This window comes from Engystomops pustulosus, chromosome 6, assembly GCF_040894005.1.
Source record: "Engystomops pustulosus chromosome 6, aEngPut4.maternal, whole genome shotgun sequence".
Lineage (NCBI taxonomy): Eukaryota > Metazoa > Chordata > Amphibia > Anura > Leptodactylidae > Engystomops > Engystomops pustulosus.
This window is the reverse complement of record NC_092416.1, coordinates 37,038,480-37,059,052: the sequence shown is the minus strand read 5'-3', so window position 1 is coordinate 37,059,052 and position 20,573 is coordinate 37,038,480. Positions and strand designations below refer to the sequence as shown.

Genomic DNA, 20,573 nt, shown 5'->3' with positions numbered 1-20,573 from the left:
CGGTCACTTTTTTAGGGTAAATAAATATATTTTTTAGTAAAAAAAAAAATTCAACTTTAGAATCTTCTACAATATTCTGAGCAGAAAAATGGAACAAAAAATGCTTTAATTGTGAGAAATGTCACCCCCCCCCCCCCCAACACACAAGGCAATTCATGACGTGCACTCTTGTGAAATGAAACATGCCGGCACAATGGCGTGAGCTCTTCATTGAGGGAGGACAGGCTGGGACTCATTCCCATGTGTTACACTGTGTGGTAAGAGCGCCCAGCAGCTTTATGGAAATCACTCCGGCATGTTTGTTTATGCTTACCTGATAGTAAGGACTCACCTACCTGGTCCCATTGTCATCCTAATCCCTTCTTTACAAAGTCAATGGATTTCTTTTGGATACAAAAACTGTAGAAAGGGAAAGGTGGCGTCCCGTGCACGGATTCATGATGGAAGCTCTTCAATGAACAAATCACAGTGACGAGTTATAAGTTCTGTCAATAAGGCTCAGTTCACGGCTCATTTTTCTAAATGTCAGAGCGCTCTACAGTGAGTCTATTTACAAGAAACACTGGGTCCATACTCATCGGCTTATGTTCATATATTGGAATGAATTGTCTTCTATGCATTCCCATACAAAAAATAGATGCCCCACAGCATCCCCCCATTACTTATTCCCATGACAGCCTCCCGTGTGTGTAATTGTGGATCACTGTTGTACCCCATTAGGTAATAGTGCTCCCTTGTACCCCATATGTAATATTGCCCCTACCCCTTATAACTTTAATCTAATATATAAAGCTGAATGCAGGGGCGTAACTACAGTGGTAGCAGGCATAGCAGCCACTATGGGGCCCGCAGTGTCAGGGGGCCCTGGTTTCTGACCTGACACTAAAGAATGGAGGATGTTTATTATTATACACATATTATGCTGCGTGTTGTATAGTATAATATGTATATATGCTGGCTGTATGTGTGTATCTGTGATGTGTATATGCTGTATCTGTCTATGGTGTATGATGTGTATATATTGTATGTGTGTAGATAGGCTATACATCAGTGTGTGGTACTTTATCTGTGTGTATGTGATGTCTATATGTTCTGTATGTGTGGAAGAGTGTATAAATGTATGTGTGTATGAGTAAAGAACTGTATGTATATACTGTAGTTATATACGTAAATGTGTGTGTATGTGTGTGTATATTTTTAAGCAGGAAGGGGGGCCGCATTAATATGTCTGCTATGGCTAGGGCGTGTGTGTGTGTGTGAGGGCGTGTGTGTGTGTGTGCGCGCGCGCGTGTGTGTGTGTGCGTGCGCGTGTGTGTGTGTGTGTGTGCTAAAGGAATCCGCAGCGTTGCATTTGCAATCACTGCATTTTGCACAGTCGCTCTCTGTGACTCAGACAACGACATAGATTAGGCTTTGAGACAAAATTTTCACCCCGCTCTTTCCAAGATCCACTTATTAACCACCATATACAGAAGCCATTGTCTGCTGCTCCTGTTGCAGTTGGAAGCTGAGCCGTGATTGGTTGCTGTTCTGCCACAGGTCATTTATATGAGCTCTGAGCTGTGATTGGTTACTATAGGCAATGAGTAGAAGACAACTTATTTGTGAGGTAAGATGGATAGAGATACAGAGATAGGGGAAGATAGAGCAACTAGAGAAGTTCTGCTCTCAGACACTTCTGATCTCCCCATAGACAAAGTGACAGAGACAGAGACTAAAGGAGCCGGTCAGTGACAGTCACTGAAAGAGACGGGCAGAGAGAGAGTCACTGAAAGAGACGGGCAGAGAGAGTCACTGAAAGAGACGGGCAGAGAGAGAGTCACTCAAAGATACGGGCAGAGAGAGTCACTGAAAGACGTTCAGTGACAGCCCTAAAAGAGACGGTCAGTGTCAGTCGCTGAAAGAGACGGTCAGTGGCAGTCGCTGAAAGAGACGGTCAGTGGCAGTCGCTGAAAGAGACGGTCAGTGACAGTCACTAAAAGAGACGGTCAGTGACAGTCACTGAAAGAGAAGGTCAGAGACAGTCGCTGAAAGAGAAGGTCAGTGACAGAGACAGCTAGTTAGAGACAAAAATACAGTCAGAGAGAGAGATAGACACATATAAAATATTTTTTGCAAACCCATTCCATTTTATTATAGCTAAGAGCAGTTATTTCCTATCCCGGGCAGCGCCGGAATCTACAGCTAGTAAAAAATGTAATCAAGTGCTAGTTCACACTGATGATTTTGTCACAGATTTATCCCACTGAAATCAAAGTGGGGCCTTGGAGTCTTTATTTGTTGAGCTTCAGGGAAGAAGAAGCTTGATGCCCTATATCCCAAGCAGATTCAAAACATAAGCCGTGTCAGTCAAATTCCAAGTCAGACAGTCCACTATTGGATTTTGACCAAGAAGTACCTTGTTAAAGGGGTGGATATAAATATATATAAATATGATATATTGCTAAAATGTACGTCACTTAAAGTGAAGCTACTTTCTGCAAAGTCAAAAGTTTACATACACTAAGATAACTATGCCTTTAACCCTTTAATGAGACAACCTGAAAAGGCTTTAAAGGGCATCTACCACCAGGATGAAGGACTGTATGCAAATGAGCCTGAGGGGTTCTAGGCTCCATAGGCCATAACTGTTTTTTGCATGCTACCTTAAAAATATCAGCTTTTTTTTCGGGATACATAGGGCTAGTTAAAAGGTAATAAAAGTTTAACTTTTTTTTCATTTTTTGTTTTATTCAGGGTTAAAAGTGGAAAAGGGCTTTTTTTTGTAATTTATTGTATATATTTTTTCAGTTTTCAAATGAACTCGAAATGAACATTAAAAATGAATTTCCTGTTTTGTTTCGGTCGTTTTGATATATAATATGTATAGTCTCGGGCAAATGGGGCAAATATGGTGATGTCTTTTATAGTGTAGTAGGGGATTTTTTTTTATTTTTATAATGTTGTGAAATGTGAATGTATTTTTCTAAATATTTATTAATTTTTGTGTGTGTGTTTTTACTTTATATGTCCCCCATGAGGTCATAAAAGATAGACCCCTGGGGACATTTTCACGTTTTATTTTTACATTTTTCAGTTTTACATTTACAGTTTTCCAGTGTAACTTTCCAGTGACAGTGGAAAACGACCCAATGTGGGGGCTGATGCTGATCAGAGCTGCACTAAGTCTGTTCAGACCCAGCAGCTCTGATTAACCCCTTTAGACCCGGTGGTCACATGCCGCCTCTGCTCCTCTTTGCATCGTGCTACTTCAGTGCAATGCTGCAAGGACTGGAGAAGGGAGAAGCGGTAATAAACCACATCACCTTTATCCCTAGGGTCGTAGACACCCGGAGACCCAGTCCTGCTTCCTCAAGATGTAAAAAAAACTGAAGCGACGGCTTTGTCTGTCTAAAGTCAGTAGGCAGTCAGAGAGCAGTTAAAGAAATTTGGGGCAGTCCTTTCAATGATGTCACGTCTTTGGAGGTTTCTAATAGGTTAATTAGAGACACACCTGTGAGTGTAGTTGAAGGCACACCAGTAACACACTGCTTCTTTGTGTTACATCATGGGAAAGTCAAATCAGCTAAGATATCAAGAAGAGAATTGTGGACTTGCACAAGTCTAGTTCATCTTTGGGTGCAATTTTCAGAAACCTGAAAGTGCCTCTGTACAAACAATTAAACTCAAGTACAAACAGGATGGGAATGAGGCTTAGGAAGGAGACAGGTTCTGCGTCCCAGAGATGATTTGATCTGCAATGTGCATATCTAGCCAAGAACAAAAACAAAAAGACCTTATGAAGAAGCTGCTGAGGCTGGTAAGAGTGTGTCATAATGACCATGGTTACATTTGGCGGAAAAAGGAAGAAGCTTGCAATCCCAACTGTAACATAAGGTGGCATCAGCAACATGTTGTGGAGGGACTGGTGCACTTCACAAAATAGATGCATCATGAGGAAAGAACATTATGTGATAACACTGAAGAAACATCTCAAGACACCAGCCAGGAAGATTAAGCTTAGGCTCAAATGGGTCTTCCTAATGGACAATGACCCAAAGCTACTACCAAATTGGTTACAAAGTGGCTTAAGGATAACAAAGTCAATGTCTTGGAGTGGCCATCACAAAGCCCTCATCTCAATCCTACAGAAAATGAATGGGCAAAGCTGAAAAAGCAGGTGCAAGCAAGATGGCTTCACACATTGCACAGATACACCAAATTCCTACCAACTATTGTTAGACGCTGGTGGAAGAATATCCAAAACGATTGACCTAAGTCATACAGTTTAAGAGAAATGGTACTGTGACATTCCACACCCCTTATTGGATATTGTTTTTCATAGACACTCCCTGAACGCATGGGTTTCAGGATGCAAAGGAAGGGAGATAGAGTTGTTTACACAAGCTCCAGTATGGCACAACACATACCCATAATCCAGAACGGCGACAGTCTACTTTCATTCGCCTCAGTGAAACAGGGCCATGGATGTGGAGATTCGTGTATCGAGATATAAGAACCACACAGGTTAAATTTATATATTTAATTGCCTTAATTGCTTTAAGGGCATACTAGACAAAACTATGCACCCAATCACAGAAATCTGGCTGGTGTGGCCCATAATTCTGATATGAAGTTATTAGCCATATACCATTTTTCAGTTCTGGAGGAAATCCAATGAAAAGTCTAATTTTTGGTGCCAATTAGTCTGCTCGAGGTGTGAGATGGCTTGCACTCCTCCCATGGGGTTACAGTACTTACCATATCCTATTGAGAGCAATGCTGCGGGAGGTGAGGCCATAGAAAATTGTTGTTAGATATACAAAGAATACCTAAGACCCATCAAGTAAAGTGCCCAACAATGGCCAAGTGATGACATATCCAAATAATTTTCCTTTATTTTTTTACTTAATAATTTTTGGATGTTGACTTAAGGTTGATAGGATAGTTTATCAGCTCATTATTACTACCCCACCTCCTCTTTCATACACATGCATCCTTGACTGTTTTCTCAATACATGTACCCCATTTTTTTTTGTATTTGCCACACATCTCTTAAAGACAGATTAGATCACATTTCGAGGAAGTTTACCCTCATTCCATTCCTTGTAGTACAGATTCCGTAAAAAATGTCTTTGTATTGTAACTAACGGAAGAAGGAAGTGTCGAAGTGAGAAAGGGAAGGCGAAAAAAAGGGGAAAATACTATCTCAGTATATTTTTAAGTACATCACTCCTATCCGGATCTGGTATTAAAGGAAACCTACCACCTATTAAGGTAGATCCGGTGGCAGGGTCCTCTAATGTAGAGTAGTAGAGCCCTTTTTAGGGCTAATTCTTTTGTGGCCCAGAACTTTTATAAATTTTAATTCCCCCAATATTAAAATTTTCTAGAGGCTACTGGTGCGTGGAGAAGCTGGAGCTGAGGCTACACAGCATGGATACTCCACGCCCCAGTAGCCTCTTGCGTTCTGCCTATCAATGCGCAGACGAGTGTGCGCAGCTACCAGAAGCTTTGCGCTAAAGACTCATTGGTAGGAGGACGCAAAAGGCATGGAGTAGCCGAGCCGTGTAACCTCAGCTCAGGCTACTACACACCCCAGTAGCCTCTTTAGGAAATTTGAATATTGGGGGACTTAAAATGTATAAAAGTTCTGGGCCACGAAAGAATTAGCCCTACTCTACATTAGAGGAACCTGCCACCGGATCTACCTTCCTTTAATTGGAATGAGGCTGAGCTGCAATACTACACATCACCTGTAGCATGATATGGCGCGGTTTCTTTAAAAATAAAATGTCAGCATTCTTCTTTTTTTTTTAACATACTGTAGACAATGCAGAGCACAAAATTTTTCCATTTGTGTAGGTTGCATGTAGACAAATACTTTTTCTTCTCTAGAACTTTGAAGCAACCTTCGTATTTACCATCTTAGACAAAGCCAAACACAGTTTATCCCCTGGAATTAGATTGTCCATCATCCCTACGATGGCTAGACGTTCATCTTAAAGACAACCTTAGTTTTAAGTGTAGAGCTTTGAGGGCGGTGTGAATAGGTAGATTGAGTTGATGTATTGTTCAGTTTTACGCTCATCAAAGCCGCTCTTGTGTTATTGCATTAAACCCTTCCATTATCTTTCATCGACCCTTTAAGCTGCCAAATGGTAAACACTCTGCCTGTGAAGGATCTGCTTCCATGCAGGATTTCTTCGCTCCGGACAGCTGCTACTCCAGAGGAAACCTCGGATGGGCAAATGACATTCAAATTTTAACCTCTGAATTTGTCTGCCGTACGTAACAGGAACCCGCTGTTTGCCGTATGCAAAAATGACACCGTTTGTCATTTCCCGAGTCTCACAAAATTTGTCACTGGTCATATGTGAGGCCGCGGGTCTCCTTGTTTATTTTGTCATCGCTGTTTGTTTTACCATCAGTCAATGGTGTAGGTTGTATTGCTGTTATTGTAAGTCCTATGGGCTGTTGTATCTACTATGCGTAAATGTGCTTACCATAATTTACTAAGCTCAAAATTGCAATGGAACTGATACAGATTAGTAAAATTTGTAATTTTATCTCAAAGTAATAAATAAGATAGATTTTTATTTTATATTCTTTTTTGACGTGGTAGGGTCAAAAAAATGTGGATGCTCCTACATACAAATGCAAAGTCAATGTCTGGCGGCTGTATTATTTATTGTTTGGTCTGGGCCTCTAATATTATTTGTTGTCTGCTGTGGGAACTGTATTGTTTATTGTCTTGTCTGAGGGTCTGCAATCTTGTAATTAATTGTTTGGTCTGGGGTCTCTAATATTTATTGTTTGCTCTGGGAACTGTATTATTTATTGTCTGGTCTGGGGTCTCTAATATTTATTGTTTGCTCTGGGCACTGTATTATTTATTGTCTGGTCTGGGGTCTCTAATATTTATTGTTTGCTCTGGGCACTGTATTATTTATTTTCTGGTCTGGGGTCTCTAATATTTATTATCTGCTCTGGGATCTTTAATATAATTTATTGTCTGTTGTGGGGTCTCTTAATTATTTATTCTCTGCTCTGGGTACTTGACACCTCTAATATTATTTATTGTTCGCTCTAGAAACCTTATTATTGATTGTTTGGTCTGGGGTCTCTAATATTATTTGTTGTCTGCTCTAAGCACTGTATTATTTATTCTGTTATCTTATACAATCTTGTAAATAATCATCTGGTCTGGGGTCTCTAAAATGTATTGTTTGGTCTGGGCACTATTATTTTTTGTCTGCCATTTGAGCTATAATATTTATTGTCTGCTCTGGGGTCTTTAATATCATTTTTGTCTGGTTTTGGTCTCTAATATTATTATTAACTGCTCTGGGGACTTATGGCCTCTAATATTATTTGCTCTGGGAAATGTATTATTTATCGTCTTGTCCGAGGGTCTGCATTATTGTAATTAATTGTCCTTTGAGGGTTCTCTAATATTAGTTATTGTTTGGTCTGGGGACTGTAATATTTATTGTCTGGTCTTCGTTTTCTAATATTATTTATTGTCTGCATAGGGATCTTTAATATAATTTATTGTTTTGTCTAGGGACTGTATTATGTATTGTCTTGTCTGAGGGTCTGCAGTATTGTAATTAATCGTATGGTCTAGGGTCTGTAGTATTATTTATTGTCTAGGGTCTCTAATATTGTTTGAGTTTGTATTATTTAATGTCTTCTCTGGGGTCTACACTGTTGTAATTAATTGTCTGGTCTGGGCACTCTAATATTATGTATTGTCTGGTATTGGCACTGTATTATTTATAGTCTGATATGGGGTGTCATATTATTTATTGTTTGCTCTGGGCACTGTATTATTTATTGTCTGGTCGGGGCACAGAATTACTTATTGTCTTGGGGGTCTGCATTATTGTAATTAATTGTCTGGTCTACATATAATCTATTGTCTGCTCTGAGTACTGTGTTATTTATAGCCTGATATAGGGTCTCTAATATTATTTATTTATTGCTTTAGGCACTGTATTGTTTATTATCTGGTCTGGGGTTTGAATTATCATAATTAATTGGTCTGGTCTCTAATATTATTTATTGTCAGGTTCCTGGTTTCTTTTCTTTTTTCATGCTGTACTGTGGTATTTATTATTTTTGGGTTGGCATTTTGTGCTGCACTGTGGTTGTTGGTGTTCCTAGGGTGCTGGCGACTAGGGCGACCCCTTGAACTGATATGACAACGTAGCCCCCAGAGAAATAAAGGTTTTCCATCCCTGAGGTAGAGGAACATATGAGTAATTTAAAAGATGCTGCTTTCCATCATATATTAAAGTGATACTTACTTCGCTACTTGGGAATGTAGGAAGAGGGAGAATGAGTAGACAGAATTATCTCTCGAGGACCTTCTGCTGCCCCCACAATTCTCTGTGTACAGAGGGACACTAGAAAGAAGCTAAAATGATGCAAATTTTCCATCTTATCATCAGGAGGCCAATATGATTGAAAGTGGTCGGCACCTCACGATAAATAAGGGGGGGTTTTGGGTTGCAGTTTGAGCACTCGGCTGCTAAAAGGTTCTCCATCATTGGTCTAGGGTGTCGGACCCCACCGATCTGATATTGAGTATAGGTGTAGAATTAAAACATCTCAGAGGACCCTTTTAAACTTCTTAGATAGGGACATGCTAACAGTTACCATTAATGGGGGTCCCGGCGCTTAGACCCCAACCAATGATTAGATTGAAGGGCACTTTCATACCCGGGGATAGTCATCTGTAAAGGTAGCATGTAACCTGAGTAGATCAGCCAATGCAAAAATAAGTAAAAACTAATCCTTGGAAACCAGGACTTACATAATTTGTTCTATTTTTTTTAGGTGGATGTTGAACAAATTGTTTCTATTTCGCATATTTTCTGTACTTTGGTATTTAGGAATGAGCTGATCTATTGCCTGTTTTACCATTTTGTTCTAAACTTGGAATGAAAAGTTTGAAACATGTCTTTCATTTCCAGGGCAGTACCAATGTCTCCCAGACTCCATTTGTCCAGATGTCAAGTAAGTATTTTCTTTCGAGATAATATAAATCAGAGAAGGTCTAGTACCTGGCAAAATAGTTTTTGAAATGTTCTTTATTTAATTTTGTTTCTATGACTACGATTTTCTAGGGTTTTTTTAACTTAGAGATTATCTTACAATGTATTTAAAGGAGTTCGGTCACAAAAGAAACTATTCCATATTTAAAGGATAAGGAAATACTTATGTAAACATTGGGGGTCCAACTGCTTGGACCACCAGCAATTATAGGAACAGATAAGTCCTTGATGTAGATGTACCGAAACTGGATACAGCAAGTGCATGTTCCACCAGTGCTCAATTTACTTCCAGAAAATCTGTGTCCCAAAAAACCCCATAAAAGTTTTGAACTTCACCGAACCCCCCAGTATTGTGACCACCACTCCTTTACCCTCTAAGTGCTATACTAATTTACTTTCATTTCTGGTCTGGTGATTTTCTACAGGTTCTCCTGTATTGTCTGGATATTATGGAGTAAGAAGATCCTTCCTTCCTGAATCTGAGTTCCACCCTACAAAGCAATACTCCACCGATATCTACTCTACATCTTTGGGGTCAAAATCTATAGGATGTGATCCAGGGTCCATTCAGAGTTACCCACCGTTGCTGGATCCCTATTTCTCGGATACCATAGGTGACTACAGGAGCTCATCAATTACATCAGCCGGTAGCTCACTGTTCAGCGCTTCATCACTCCCTCCTCTTCTACCTCATTTCTCCGGAGATCCATCACATTATTTACTGGTAAGAAATAGAGAATAGTTACCAATTCTTTATACATATCATATTTACTTCTGTCCAATCTCACTTAATATAAGGCATTATGGTAGATTTCAAGTGTTACGAGGGGAACTAACTAATGCACAGTGGACTTCCGAAGAGATGGTAAAAATGTACTTAAATTGGATTTGCTGAAAAGTAGAAAAAAATTTAATCCAGAGAGGAGGCAGGTCTAGAAACCATAAGTTTGCGCTAGTTAAAGGAAATTCAGCATCAAAATCCATCATTATAAACCAGGGACAATTACGAGATCCAGGCACTGTGACTGTGGTAATCTTCTTATAATTGTTAATTATGGCCGCCTTCCTTCTAAAATCAGCTTTGAACATTATGATAAAGAGCAAGAACGGTTAATGGGGGTGTTACATTTCCCCCTGCTCCCTCAGCACTTCCTCCTCCCTCTGCATGCTGTAATCTCAAAACAGCAGAGGAGGTTTCAGCACATAGTGGGAGGGGGAGTGCCATAACTGTGGTAATCATCTTATATTTGTTATCCATGGCCTCCTACCTTGTAAAATCAAATTTAAAATTATGCTAATTTGAAGCCTGTAAACCAGCAGCACAGAGGAATTCTGGTAACACCCCCAAAGCCTTTATGGTTTTTTTACATAATTTTAAAAGTTGATTTTGTTATTTGGATAACAAATAGAAGTTAGTGTCCCTGATTTATCATGCTTAATTTTGATGTTAAGAAACATTAGAAATCCAGCAGCACCAAAAAACATGAAAAAACTGTGGGTGCAGATCCCCAAAATACTGGTCTTGACACACCAAACAATAATAATCCACAAAGAAAAAGAGACTGCACAAATTGAATGTGAACAAAAGGATTGGAAGCAGAGCCTGTGAGATCACTGCAGGAGCCCGACTGTATGTGACAGCTGGGCTCCCGCACTAACAGCTGGGATCACAATACTCGCGATCCCAGTTGTTTAATGCTAGCCGCGCTACGGTCATGGTGACATAGTATTGCTATATTACACTGAACATATGATCAAATTATCACTTGTTCAAGTCCCAAAATAAACAATTATAAAAGTTTTTTTTTTTTTAAAACACAAAACAAAATTTTTAAAAAAGTCCCCAAATTCCCCAATCCAATGTTAAAACCTACACTCACCGGCCACTTTATTAGGTACACCTGTCCAACTGCTCGTTAACACTTAATTTCTAATCAGCCAATCACATGGCGGCAACTCAGTGCATTTAGACATGTAGACATGGTCAAGACAATCTCCTGCAGTTCAAACCGAGCATCAGTATGGGGAAGAAAGGTGATTTGAGTGCCATTGAACGTGGCATGGTTGTTGGTGCCAGAAGGGCTGGTCTGAGTATTTCAGAAACTGCTGATCTACTGGGATTTTCACGCACAACCATCTCTAGGGTTTACAGAGAATGGTCCGAAAAAGAAAAAACATCCAGTGAGCGGCAGTTCTGTTGGCGGAAATGCCTTGTTGATGCCAGAGGTCAGAGGAGAATGGGCAGACTGGTTCGAGCTGATAGAAAGGCAACAGTGACTCAAATCGCCACCTGTTACAACCAAAGTAGGCAGAAGAGCATCTCTGAACGCACAGTACGTCGAACTTTGAGGCAGATGGGCTACAGCAGCAGAAGACCACTCCTTTCAGCTAAGAACAGGAAACTGAGGCTACAATTTGCACAAGCTCATCGAAATTGGACAGTAGAAGATTGGAAAAACGTTGCCTGGTCTGATGAGTCTCGATTTCTGCTGCGACATTCGGATGGTAGGGTCAGAATTTGGCGTCAACAACATGAAAGCATGGATCCATCCTGCCTTGTATCAACGGTTCAGGCTGGTGGTGGTGGTGTCATGGTGTGGGGAATATTTTCTTGGCACTCTTTGGGCCCCTTGGTACCAATTGAGCATCGTTGCAACGCCACAGCCTACCTGAGTATTGTTGCTGACCATGTCCATCCCTTTATGACCACAATGTACCCTGTAACATCTGATGGCTACTTTCAGCAGGATAATGCGCCATGTCATAAAGCTGGAATCATCTCAGACTGGTTTCTTGAACATGACAATGAGTTCACTGCACTCAAATGGCCTCCACAGTCACCAGATCTCAATCCAATAGAGCATCTTTGGGATGTGGTGGGACGGGAGATTCGCATCATGGATGTGCAGCCGACAAATCTGCGGCAACTGTGTGATGCCATCATGTCAATATGGACCAAAATCTCTGAGGAATGCTTCCAGCACCTTGTTGAATCTATGCCACGAAGAATTGAGGCAGTTCTGAAGGCAAAAGGGGGTCCAACCCGTTACTAGCATGGTGTACCTAATAAAGTGGCCGGTGAGTGTATATTATTTATAAAAATGAAAATCACCACAAAAACACTACATAACTGGTATTGCCGTGTCCGTAAAAACCTGTAAATAAAATATAATTGTTACTGAAACCGTACAGTGAACACCATTAAAAAAAAAGGGAAAAAAAATTACACAAAAATTACAATATTTTCCCTCCCATCCTTTTTGATAAAAAGTGATCAAAAAGTAACATTTACCCCAACATGATACCGGTATAAGGGACAGCTTCTACCACAAAAAACAAGCCCTAAATAAAATTTAAATGTTATGCCTCTTAGAACTTGGCGATGCAAAAACAAGTGAACAAAAAAATAAAAACCGTAAGCCAGAAATAATGATTTTCTTACCCCCAATAAGAAAAAGTTAATAAAATCTCACCATTTAGCTATTGAACACCCTAAATGATATAACTGAATAAGTGGATCACATCTGGGAAAAAATAAGCCCCCATATGTCCACATTAAAAAAAATAAACATTTTATAGCCTGTAAAATGTGATAATTCAAATAATAATAATAATAATAATAATAATATAACAATCTTTATATATATACAGCACCATCAAATTCCGTAGTGCTTTACAACTCATAAGGGACATATACTTATTACATTACAGAGTACACACAGTCATATGTGCTCTGAATCAAACTATCAAACTTTGTGGAGTTTAACATTATTTAATCCATTGCGAATGTTTAATTTTTGGGCCAAAAATGAATATACCGTCCAAAAAAATTATAAATGTTAAATTCCACCTCCATTTTGTTTTAACACCTAAAGATAAACAAACTCCTTACAGTTGTTTTTTTCATACATTAAGGGGTGTAGTTTCTAGAATGGGTAATTTATGGGGTTTTGCTATTATTTAGGCCTCTCAAAGTCACTTGAAAGCTGAGCAGTTGCCTGTAAATACAAGTTTTGGCGATTTTCACAAAAATGCAAAAAAATTGCACCCAAAGTTCTAAACCCCATGACATCCTAACATAGAGCAGACATTCGAGAATGTGAGTTATGAAGTTATTTGGGTGCTATGATTAGCTGCATAAAAAGCAAAGAATTTAGAACTTTGCCCGAAAGCCCTAAAGTGGCTTGGTCCTTAAGGGGTTAAGCATACGGAATAGAAACAGTATCATACTTGGAAAAGGCTCAGGCAAAAGGTCGGTATAGGGATAAATACATCTAAAAGACAAGAAACATCCCAACAGGGCAGGTAACCACCTACCAACTCTAAAGATCTGAAGTTGTATTCAGCACATGGCAGCCAATGGAGTGAATGCAAGCCAAGTTGCGGTTCTCCAGCATGGCCGCTTTACACTATGTGAAAAGCCTATGCAGTGGTTGGGCAGATCTAGAAGTATGTGTAGAGCAGCTATAACCAATAATTGGTGAACGATGGAGAATCACAAAGAATAGCTCAGATTTTTTTAAAAATGGTTCACTCTGACCTCTGAACCATACAACAGACTGATACCTCCCGTTCTGTAACAAACTCTCAGCAATCCTCTCACAATCATCACAGACAGGGTTACAATTACAGAATTAAAGTGAATATATACTACACTGGATCCACCAGTCACAATCTGTGATGGTTGCCCCTCCCTCTTTGCATTACGACCTCTAAACAGGTCACAGAGCATGCCCACAACACCGTTTTTTTTTTTTTAGGGCGGCTGCTAAAGACAAAAATAGATGAATAATGTACCATAAAACATGGTTGGAAATAAATTAATAGATTTCTTTTGTAGCAGAGGCTTTGTTTATTATATTCCATTCTAATTAATGTTCAAGATAAATATCACGATATGCAAAGCTATAGATAAGGAATTCCATGTACAATAATATCTCCCTTGGTCTGGATACTGGCCGTATTGTTTTCTGTATCACCGCTTTCCTTCCTGCTGCCCTAGATGGTTCCTCTGATTCCTATCATCAGCTTCACTGACTACACAGTGTACATCGTGCTTTGGTTGGAGACAACCCCCCACCCCTTGTATTTGTATGGGCCTGGACTGATGACGGAAAGGTTGTCTTAGATTAGTGAAGCACAGTGGGGGCCTTTTTCTGCACCTCATTGCCTGTGTAGTTTGGGCTCTTTGTGAAATACAGTTTTTGTTGACTATTAGGCGCAAATTTTTAAAAAGGTCCACATTTCTTCTCAACTTACACCACTGTCTTCCCTAAGCATGGTCGGGACTGGAGTGGTTTTTGCGCAATTATCTGCTCTCCTTCAGTTGCAAATCAATGTTAAATCATATACAAACATTTGGTAGAAGGAGAAATACAAAGACAATGGTTTACTGCTACATGGGGAAATCCAGAGCACTTGAACAAGTCACAAAAAGTTGAACAAATAACCCAATGCAACCAAAAAGTTACTAAAATGAGTAGGTCCCTTTATCTCCATCATTAGTGCTAGAGAAAGATAGACTGCACAAAACTAACATCATGGTCTACGGAGACAAGAGAGGGAAGACTAAGATAAAGATAAGTGGGTTCCCCAAGTTTGGACTTACATTGTACAAAAGTTTTGTTTGGGAGAGTTTCAGGCACAGACAGAGGCTGCTGGAGCTAAATATTAAGGTTCTATCTTTCCCCAACTGCTTTACATCAATACAAGTAAGTACTACCTCTATAATGTCCTACATGACCCCACAGCTTGTAGAGTTATCAAGAAGATAATGGGGGTCATTTACTAAGGGCCTGAATCGCGTTTTCCCGACGTGTTACCCGAATATTTCTGATTTACGCCGATTTCCCCTGAATTGCCCCGGGATTTTGGTGCACGCGATCGGATTGTGGCGCATCGGCGCTGGCATGCACGCGACGGAAATCGGGGAGCGTGGCTGAACGAAAACCCGACAGATTCGAAAAAAACTACGCATTTAAAACAAAAAATTCTCGAGGAGCTTGCACTTACCTTCAATAGGAATAGGTTGGTGAACTTGAGTGCGTTCCGATGCTCTTTAGCGCAGCAGCGCCACCTGGTGGACGTCGGAGGAACTGCCCTAATGAATCCCGGCCGGACCCGAATCCTCCGCAGAGAACGCGCCGCTGGATCGCCAATGGACCGGGTAAGTAAATCTGCCCCAATGCTTTACTTCATATGCAGTGTAGGACACTTCCAGCTGTAAGACAACTGAGCATAAAAGGTTGAGCCTGCAGAAGAAAAATTATATAATTTGCACAATAAGTCATATCAATACTCCCCTGTGCTATTGATTTACGTAAAAACTGTTAAAGGTCTAAGTCTACTTTAATTATTGAGTTTGTCTATTCCTGTTCCTTAGCGAGAATCTTGGGAGCAGACGGTTCCTGACTCCATGAACCAATTGGATGCATTGTGCACAGACACATCACAAACTGTATCCTCTTCGACAAATTGTCTGTCCTCGGAAAATGGAGCTGTCCACTATCGAAGCTCAAGTCGAGGGTCTTCAACAGCACAAGGAGCTCAGTCTTACTCATTGCACTCTCTGGATGATGTACATTACTCCACCAACTTTCCAACCACATCTTCGTACACATTATCACCATTTATGACAGTGTCCAATGAACTGACCCCTAAAATGGTCCATCATCTTTCTCCCGAGGACTCAACCGAGACAAATTCTATGCAGGAAAATTCTTGGCCAAAGGATGATGTCAATACAGTATGGGGACCATATGAACTTCGGAGAAATTACTAATAAAAAATGTATTACTTGTTCCTTTAAGTAATGTTTTGTACTGAGATAGTTCTTGGAGTATGATTTTAGGATGTGGTTGAACTGGACTTTTATATTGGTGTTGAAATATCTTCCAGAGATATTCGAGACGGCAGTGGAGGTCAAGCTTCACATCAGTGATATTCATGAATTTTGTTGACTTTATTTGGATACAAAATGGATGTATCTACTGGTTTGGAAAACGGCCAATACTTCTCAAAAGACAAGTTTTTTTAAAATTTTTATGAGAACTACACAAAATTTCAGCTATGACCTTTCATGAACTTTCATGATTGCAAATCTTTATGGATATTTCTGTTTTAATATATCTTTATTGTGTTTTATGTATTTTTGTATTAAAACAAATTTAGAAATGTACTTTACATAGAAAGAATTACACTAGAGAGTACAGTACAAATAAGGAGAAATTACATGTAAAAGAAAAGAGAAATATCTGGTTCATTGAAAATATTACCGTACATACTCGTGTATAAGCCGAGTTTTTCAGCACAAAAAATGTGCTGAAAATCCTCACCTCGGCTTATACACGAGTCAATACTAGAGATGAGCGAACATGCTCGTCCGAGCTTGATGCTCGGTCGAGCATTAGGGTACTCGAAACTGCTCGTTGCTCGGACGAATACTTTGCCCGCTCGAGAAAATGGCAGCTCCCGCCGTTTTGCTTTTTGGCGGCCAGAAACAGAGCCAATCACAAGCCAGGAGACTCTGCACTCCACCCAGCATGACGTGGTACCCTTACACGTCGATAGCAGTGGTTGGCTGGCCAGATCAGGTGACCCTGGGATAGACTAGCCGCTGGCCGCGCTGCTCGGATCATTCTGTGTCTGGATGCCGCTAGGGAGAGAGCTGCTGCTGGTCAGGGAAAGCGTTAGGGTGTTCTATTAGCTTACTGTTAGGCAGGAGTGATTCTCAAAGAACCCAACAGCCCTTCTTAGGGCTACAATAACGTTCTACTTTTTTTATTTTAATTTGCATCTTTTACCATTTTGTGAGGAATTAGCAGGGGGACTTGCTACCGTTGTGTTTAGCTCTTAGTGGCACACATATCCATAGCAAAGGCTGAAGTGGCAAAATTCAGTAGGGGTTGGATTTCTATTAGGCAATAACTCAGTGTCATCTCATCTGGCATAGTAGTGTGCTTCCTTTGATACTTGGCTAGAAAATAGCCATAGGAGAATACAAATAGCTTCTTGAAGCCTACAGTAGCGTTCTATATATTTGATTTCTGGTTGATCTGCTGGTGGCTGTAGTTTCTGCAGTGCATGTACTTGCCAATTCTGAGCAATTTGTAGTGAGACTTGCGACCGCTGTGTTCTGCGCTTAGTGGCGCACATATCCATAGCAAAGGCTGAAGTGGCAAAATTCAGTAGGGGTTGGATTTCTATTAGGCAATAACTCAGTGTCATCTCATCTGGCATAGTAGTGTGCTTCCTTTGATACTTGGCTAGAAAATAGCCATAGGAGAATACAAATAGCTTCTTGAAGCCTACAGTAGCGTTCTATATATTTGATTTCTGGTTGATCTGCTGGTGGCTGTAGTTTCTGCAGTGCATGTACTTGCCAATTCTGAGCAATTTGTAGTGAGACTTGCGACCGCTGTGTTCTGCGCTTAGTGGCGCACATATCCATAGCAAAGGCTGAAGTGGCAAAATTCAGTAGGGGTTGGATTTCTATTAGGCAATAACTCAGTGTCATCTCATCTGGCATAGTAGTGTGCTTCCTTTGATACTTGGCTAGAAAATAGCCATAGGAGAATACAAATAGCTTCTTGAAGCCTACAGTAGCGTTCTATATATTTGATTTCTGGTTGATCTGCTGGTGGCTGTAGTTTCTGCAGTGCATGTACTTGCCAATTCTGAGCAATTTGTAGTGAGACTTGCGACCGCTGTGTTCTGCGCTTAGTGGCGCACATATCCATAGCAAAGGCTGAAGTGGCTAAATTCAGTAGGGGTTGGATTTCTATTAGGCAATAACTCAGTGTCATCTCATCTGGCATAGTAGTGTGCTTCCTTTGATACTTGGCTAGAAAATAGCCATAGGAGAATACAAATAGCTTCTTGAAGCCTACAGTAGCGTTCTATATATTTGATTTCTGGTTGATCTGCTGGTGGCTGTAGTTTCTGCAGTGCATGTACTTGCCAATTCTGAGCAATTTGTAGTGAGACTTGCGACCGCTGTGTTCTGCGCTTAGTGGCGCACATATCCATAGCAAAGGCTGAAGTGGCAAAATTCAGTAGGGGTTGGATTTCTATTAGGCAATAACTCAGTGTCATCTCATCTGGCATAGTAGTGTGCTTCCTTTGATACTTGGCTAGAAAATAGCCATAGGAGAATACAAATAGCTTCTTGAAGCCTACAGTAGCGTTCTATATATTTGATTTCTGGTTGATCTGCTGGTGGCTGTAGTTTCTGCAGTGCATGTACTTGCCAATTCTGAGCAATTTGTAGTGAGACTTGCGACCGCTGTGTTCTGCGCTTAGTGGCGCACATATCCATAGCAAAGGCTGAAGTGGCAAAATTCAGTAGGGGTTGGATTTCTATTAGGCAATAACTCAGTGTCATCTCATCTGGCATAGTAGTGTGCTTCCTTTGATACTTGGCTAGAAAATAGCCATAGCAATAGGATAGGATTGTTTGGTTCTAAAAACTCAAAAAAAAACAAAAAACACAAAAAAAACAAAAAACACAAAAAAACACACAAAAAAAAAAAAAAAAAGTAAAAAAAAAAAAAAAGTTATAACTCTCATTTTAAAAATGTTTAACCCCAGGGCTAGGGGTAGAGGACGAGGGCGGGGACGTGGGCGTCCAACTACTGCAGGGGTCAGAGGCCGTGGTCCTGGGCGGGGTGAGACACCACCTGCTGATGAGGGAGCAGGGGAACGCCGCAGAGCTACACTCCCTAGGTTCATGTCTGAAGTTACTGGGACTCGTGGTAGAGCACTGTTGAGGCCAGAACAGTGCGAACAGGTGATGTCGTGGATTGCTGACAATGCTTCGAGCAATTTGTCCACCACCAGTCAGTCTTCCACGCAGTCCACCCATGTCACCGAAATCCCCACTCCTCCAGCTCCTGCACCTCAGCCTCCTCCCCCCCAGTCTGCCCCCTCCCAGGAAAATTTGCCATTTGAACCGGCATACTCTGAGGAACTGTTTTCTGGACCCTTCCCACAGTCACAAACCACTTGTCCGGTTGCTGCTGAGCAATTTTCCGATGCCCAGGTTTTCCACCAGTCACAGTCTGTGGGTGATGATGACCTTCTTGACGTAGTGGAAGTGTGTAAAGAGGTGTCCGACGATGAGGAGACACGGTTGTCAGACAGTGGGGAAGTTGTTGTCAGGGCAGGAAGTCCGAGGGGGGAGCAGACTGAGGGATCGGAGGATGATGAGGTGACAGACCCAAGCTGGGTTGAGAGGCCGGGTGAACACAGTGCTTCTGAGACGGAGGAGAGTCCTCGACCTGAACAGGTTGGAAGAGGCAGTGGTGGGGCCAGACGGAGAGGCAGGGCCAGAGCTGGTGCATCAGCGCCACTGTCAACTAGTGAAGCTCCCGTGGTGAGGGCTCTTGCGGCGAGGGCTAGATCTTCAGAAGTGTGGAGGTTCTTTAAGGAAACACCGGATGACCGACGGACTGTGGTGTGCAACATTTGCCAAACCAGGCTCAGCAGGGGTTCCACCACTACTAGCTTAACTACCACCAGTATGCGCAGGCATATGAATGCTAAGCACCCCACTCAGTGGCAACAAGCCCGTTCACCTCCGGCCGTGCACACCACTGCTCCTTCCCCTGTGTCAGCTGATAGTCAGCCCCCTGCCCAGGACCCTGGCACAAAAACCCCATCGTCGCCTCCACGATCCTCCACAGCATCCACCAGCGTTCAGCTCTCCATACCCCAGACGCTGGAGCGGAAACGCAAATATAGTGCAACCCACCCGCACGCCCAAGCCCTTAATGTGCACATCTCCAGATTGCTTAGCCTGGAGATGCTGCCCTATAGGCTAGTAGAGACCGAGGCCTTTCGCAACCTCATGGCGGCGGCCGCCCCTCGGTATTCGGTCCCCAGCCGCCACTACTTTTCCCGATGTGCCGTCCCAGCCCTGCACCAGCACGTGTCAGACAACATCATCCGTGCCCTGACCAACGCCGTTTCTGACAAGGTCCACCTGACCACGGACACGTGGACGAGTGCTGCCGGGCAGGGCCACTATATATCGCTGACGGCACATTGGGTTAACTTGGTGGAGGCTGGGACCGAGACTGACCCTGGGGCTGCTCATATACTGCCGACGCCGAGGATTGCGGGGCCTACCTCGGTCCAGGTGTTTCAGGCCTACTATGCCTCCTCCTCCTCCCACCCCTCCTCCACCTCCTCCTCCGAACTACCATCCGTGGGCACGGCGCCATCAGTCGGTAGCTCTAGGCACAGCAGCAGTGCCGTCGCTAAGCGACAGCAGGCGGTGCTCAAACTGCTGAGCCTAGGCGACAAAAGGCACACCGCCCAAGAGCTATTACAGGGCATCACGGCGCAGACTGATCTGTGGCTGGCACCGCTGAACCTCAAGCCGGGAATGGTTGTGTGTGACAACGGCCGTAACCTGGTGGCGGCTCTGCAACTCGGCAGACTGACACATGTGCCATGCCTGGCCCATGTGTTAAATCTGATAGTGCAGCGTTTCCTCAAGACATACCCCAATCTGTCTGATTTGCTCACGAA

The 20,573-nt window shown here is 41.9% G+C and overlaps 1 protein-coding gene across 3 annotated transcripts in view; it reads left to right on the top strand.

Moving 5' to 3' along the window:
• POU2AF2 (POU class 2 homeobox associating factor 2) overlaps positions 1-16,218 on the top strand; it is a 58,280-nt gene extending 42,062 nt beyond the window's left edge. For all 3 annotated transcript variants that reach the window (XM_072155760.1, XM_072155761.1, XM_072155759.1), the window contains 3 exons: positions 8,961-9,003; positions 9,467-9,765; positions 15,424-16,218. In XM_072155760.1, the coding sequence (XP_072011861.1) occupies positions 8,961-9,003; positions 9,467-9,765; positions 15,424-15,822 (741 nt within the window). In that variant the 3' untranslated portion in view covers positions 15,823-16,218. The remainder of the gene's footprint in view (positions 1-8,960; positions 9,004-9,466; positions 9,766-15,423) is intronic.
• Positions 16,219-20,573: the final 4,355 nt, after the last annotated feature.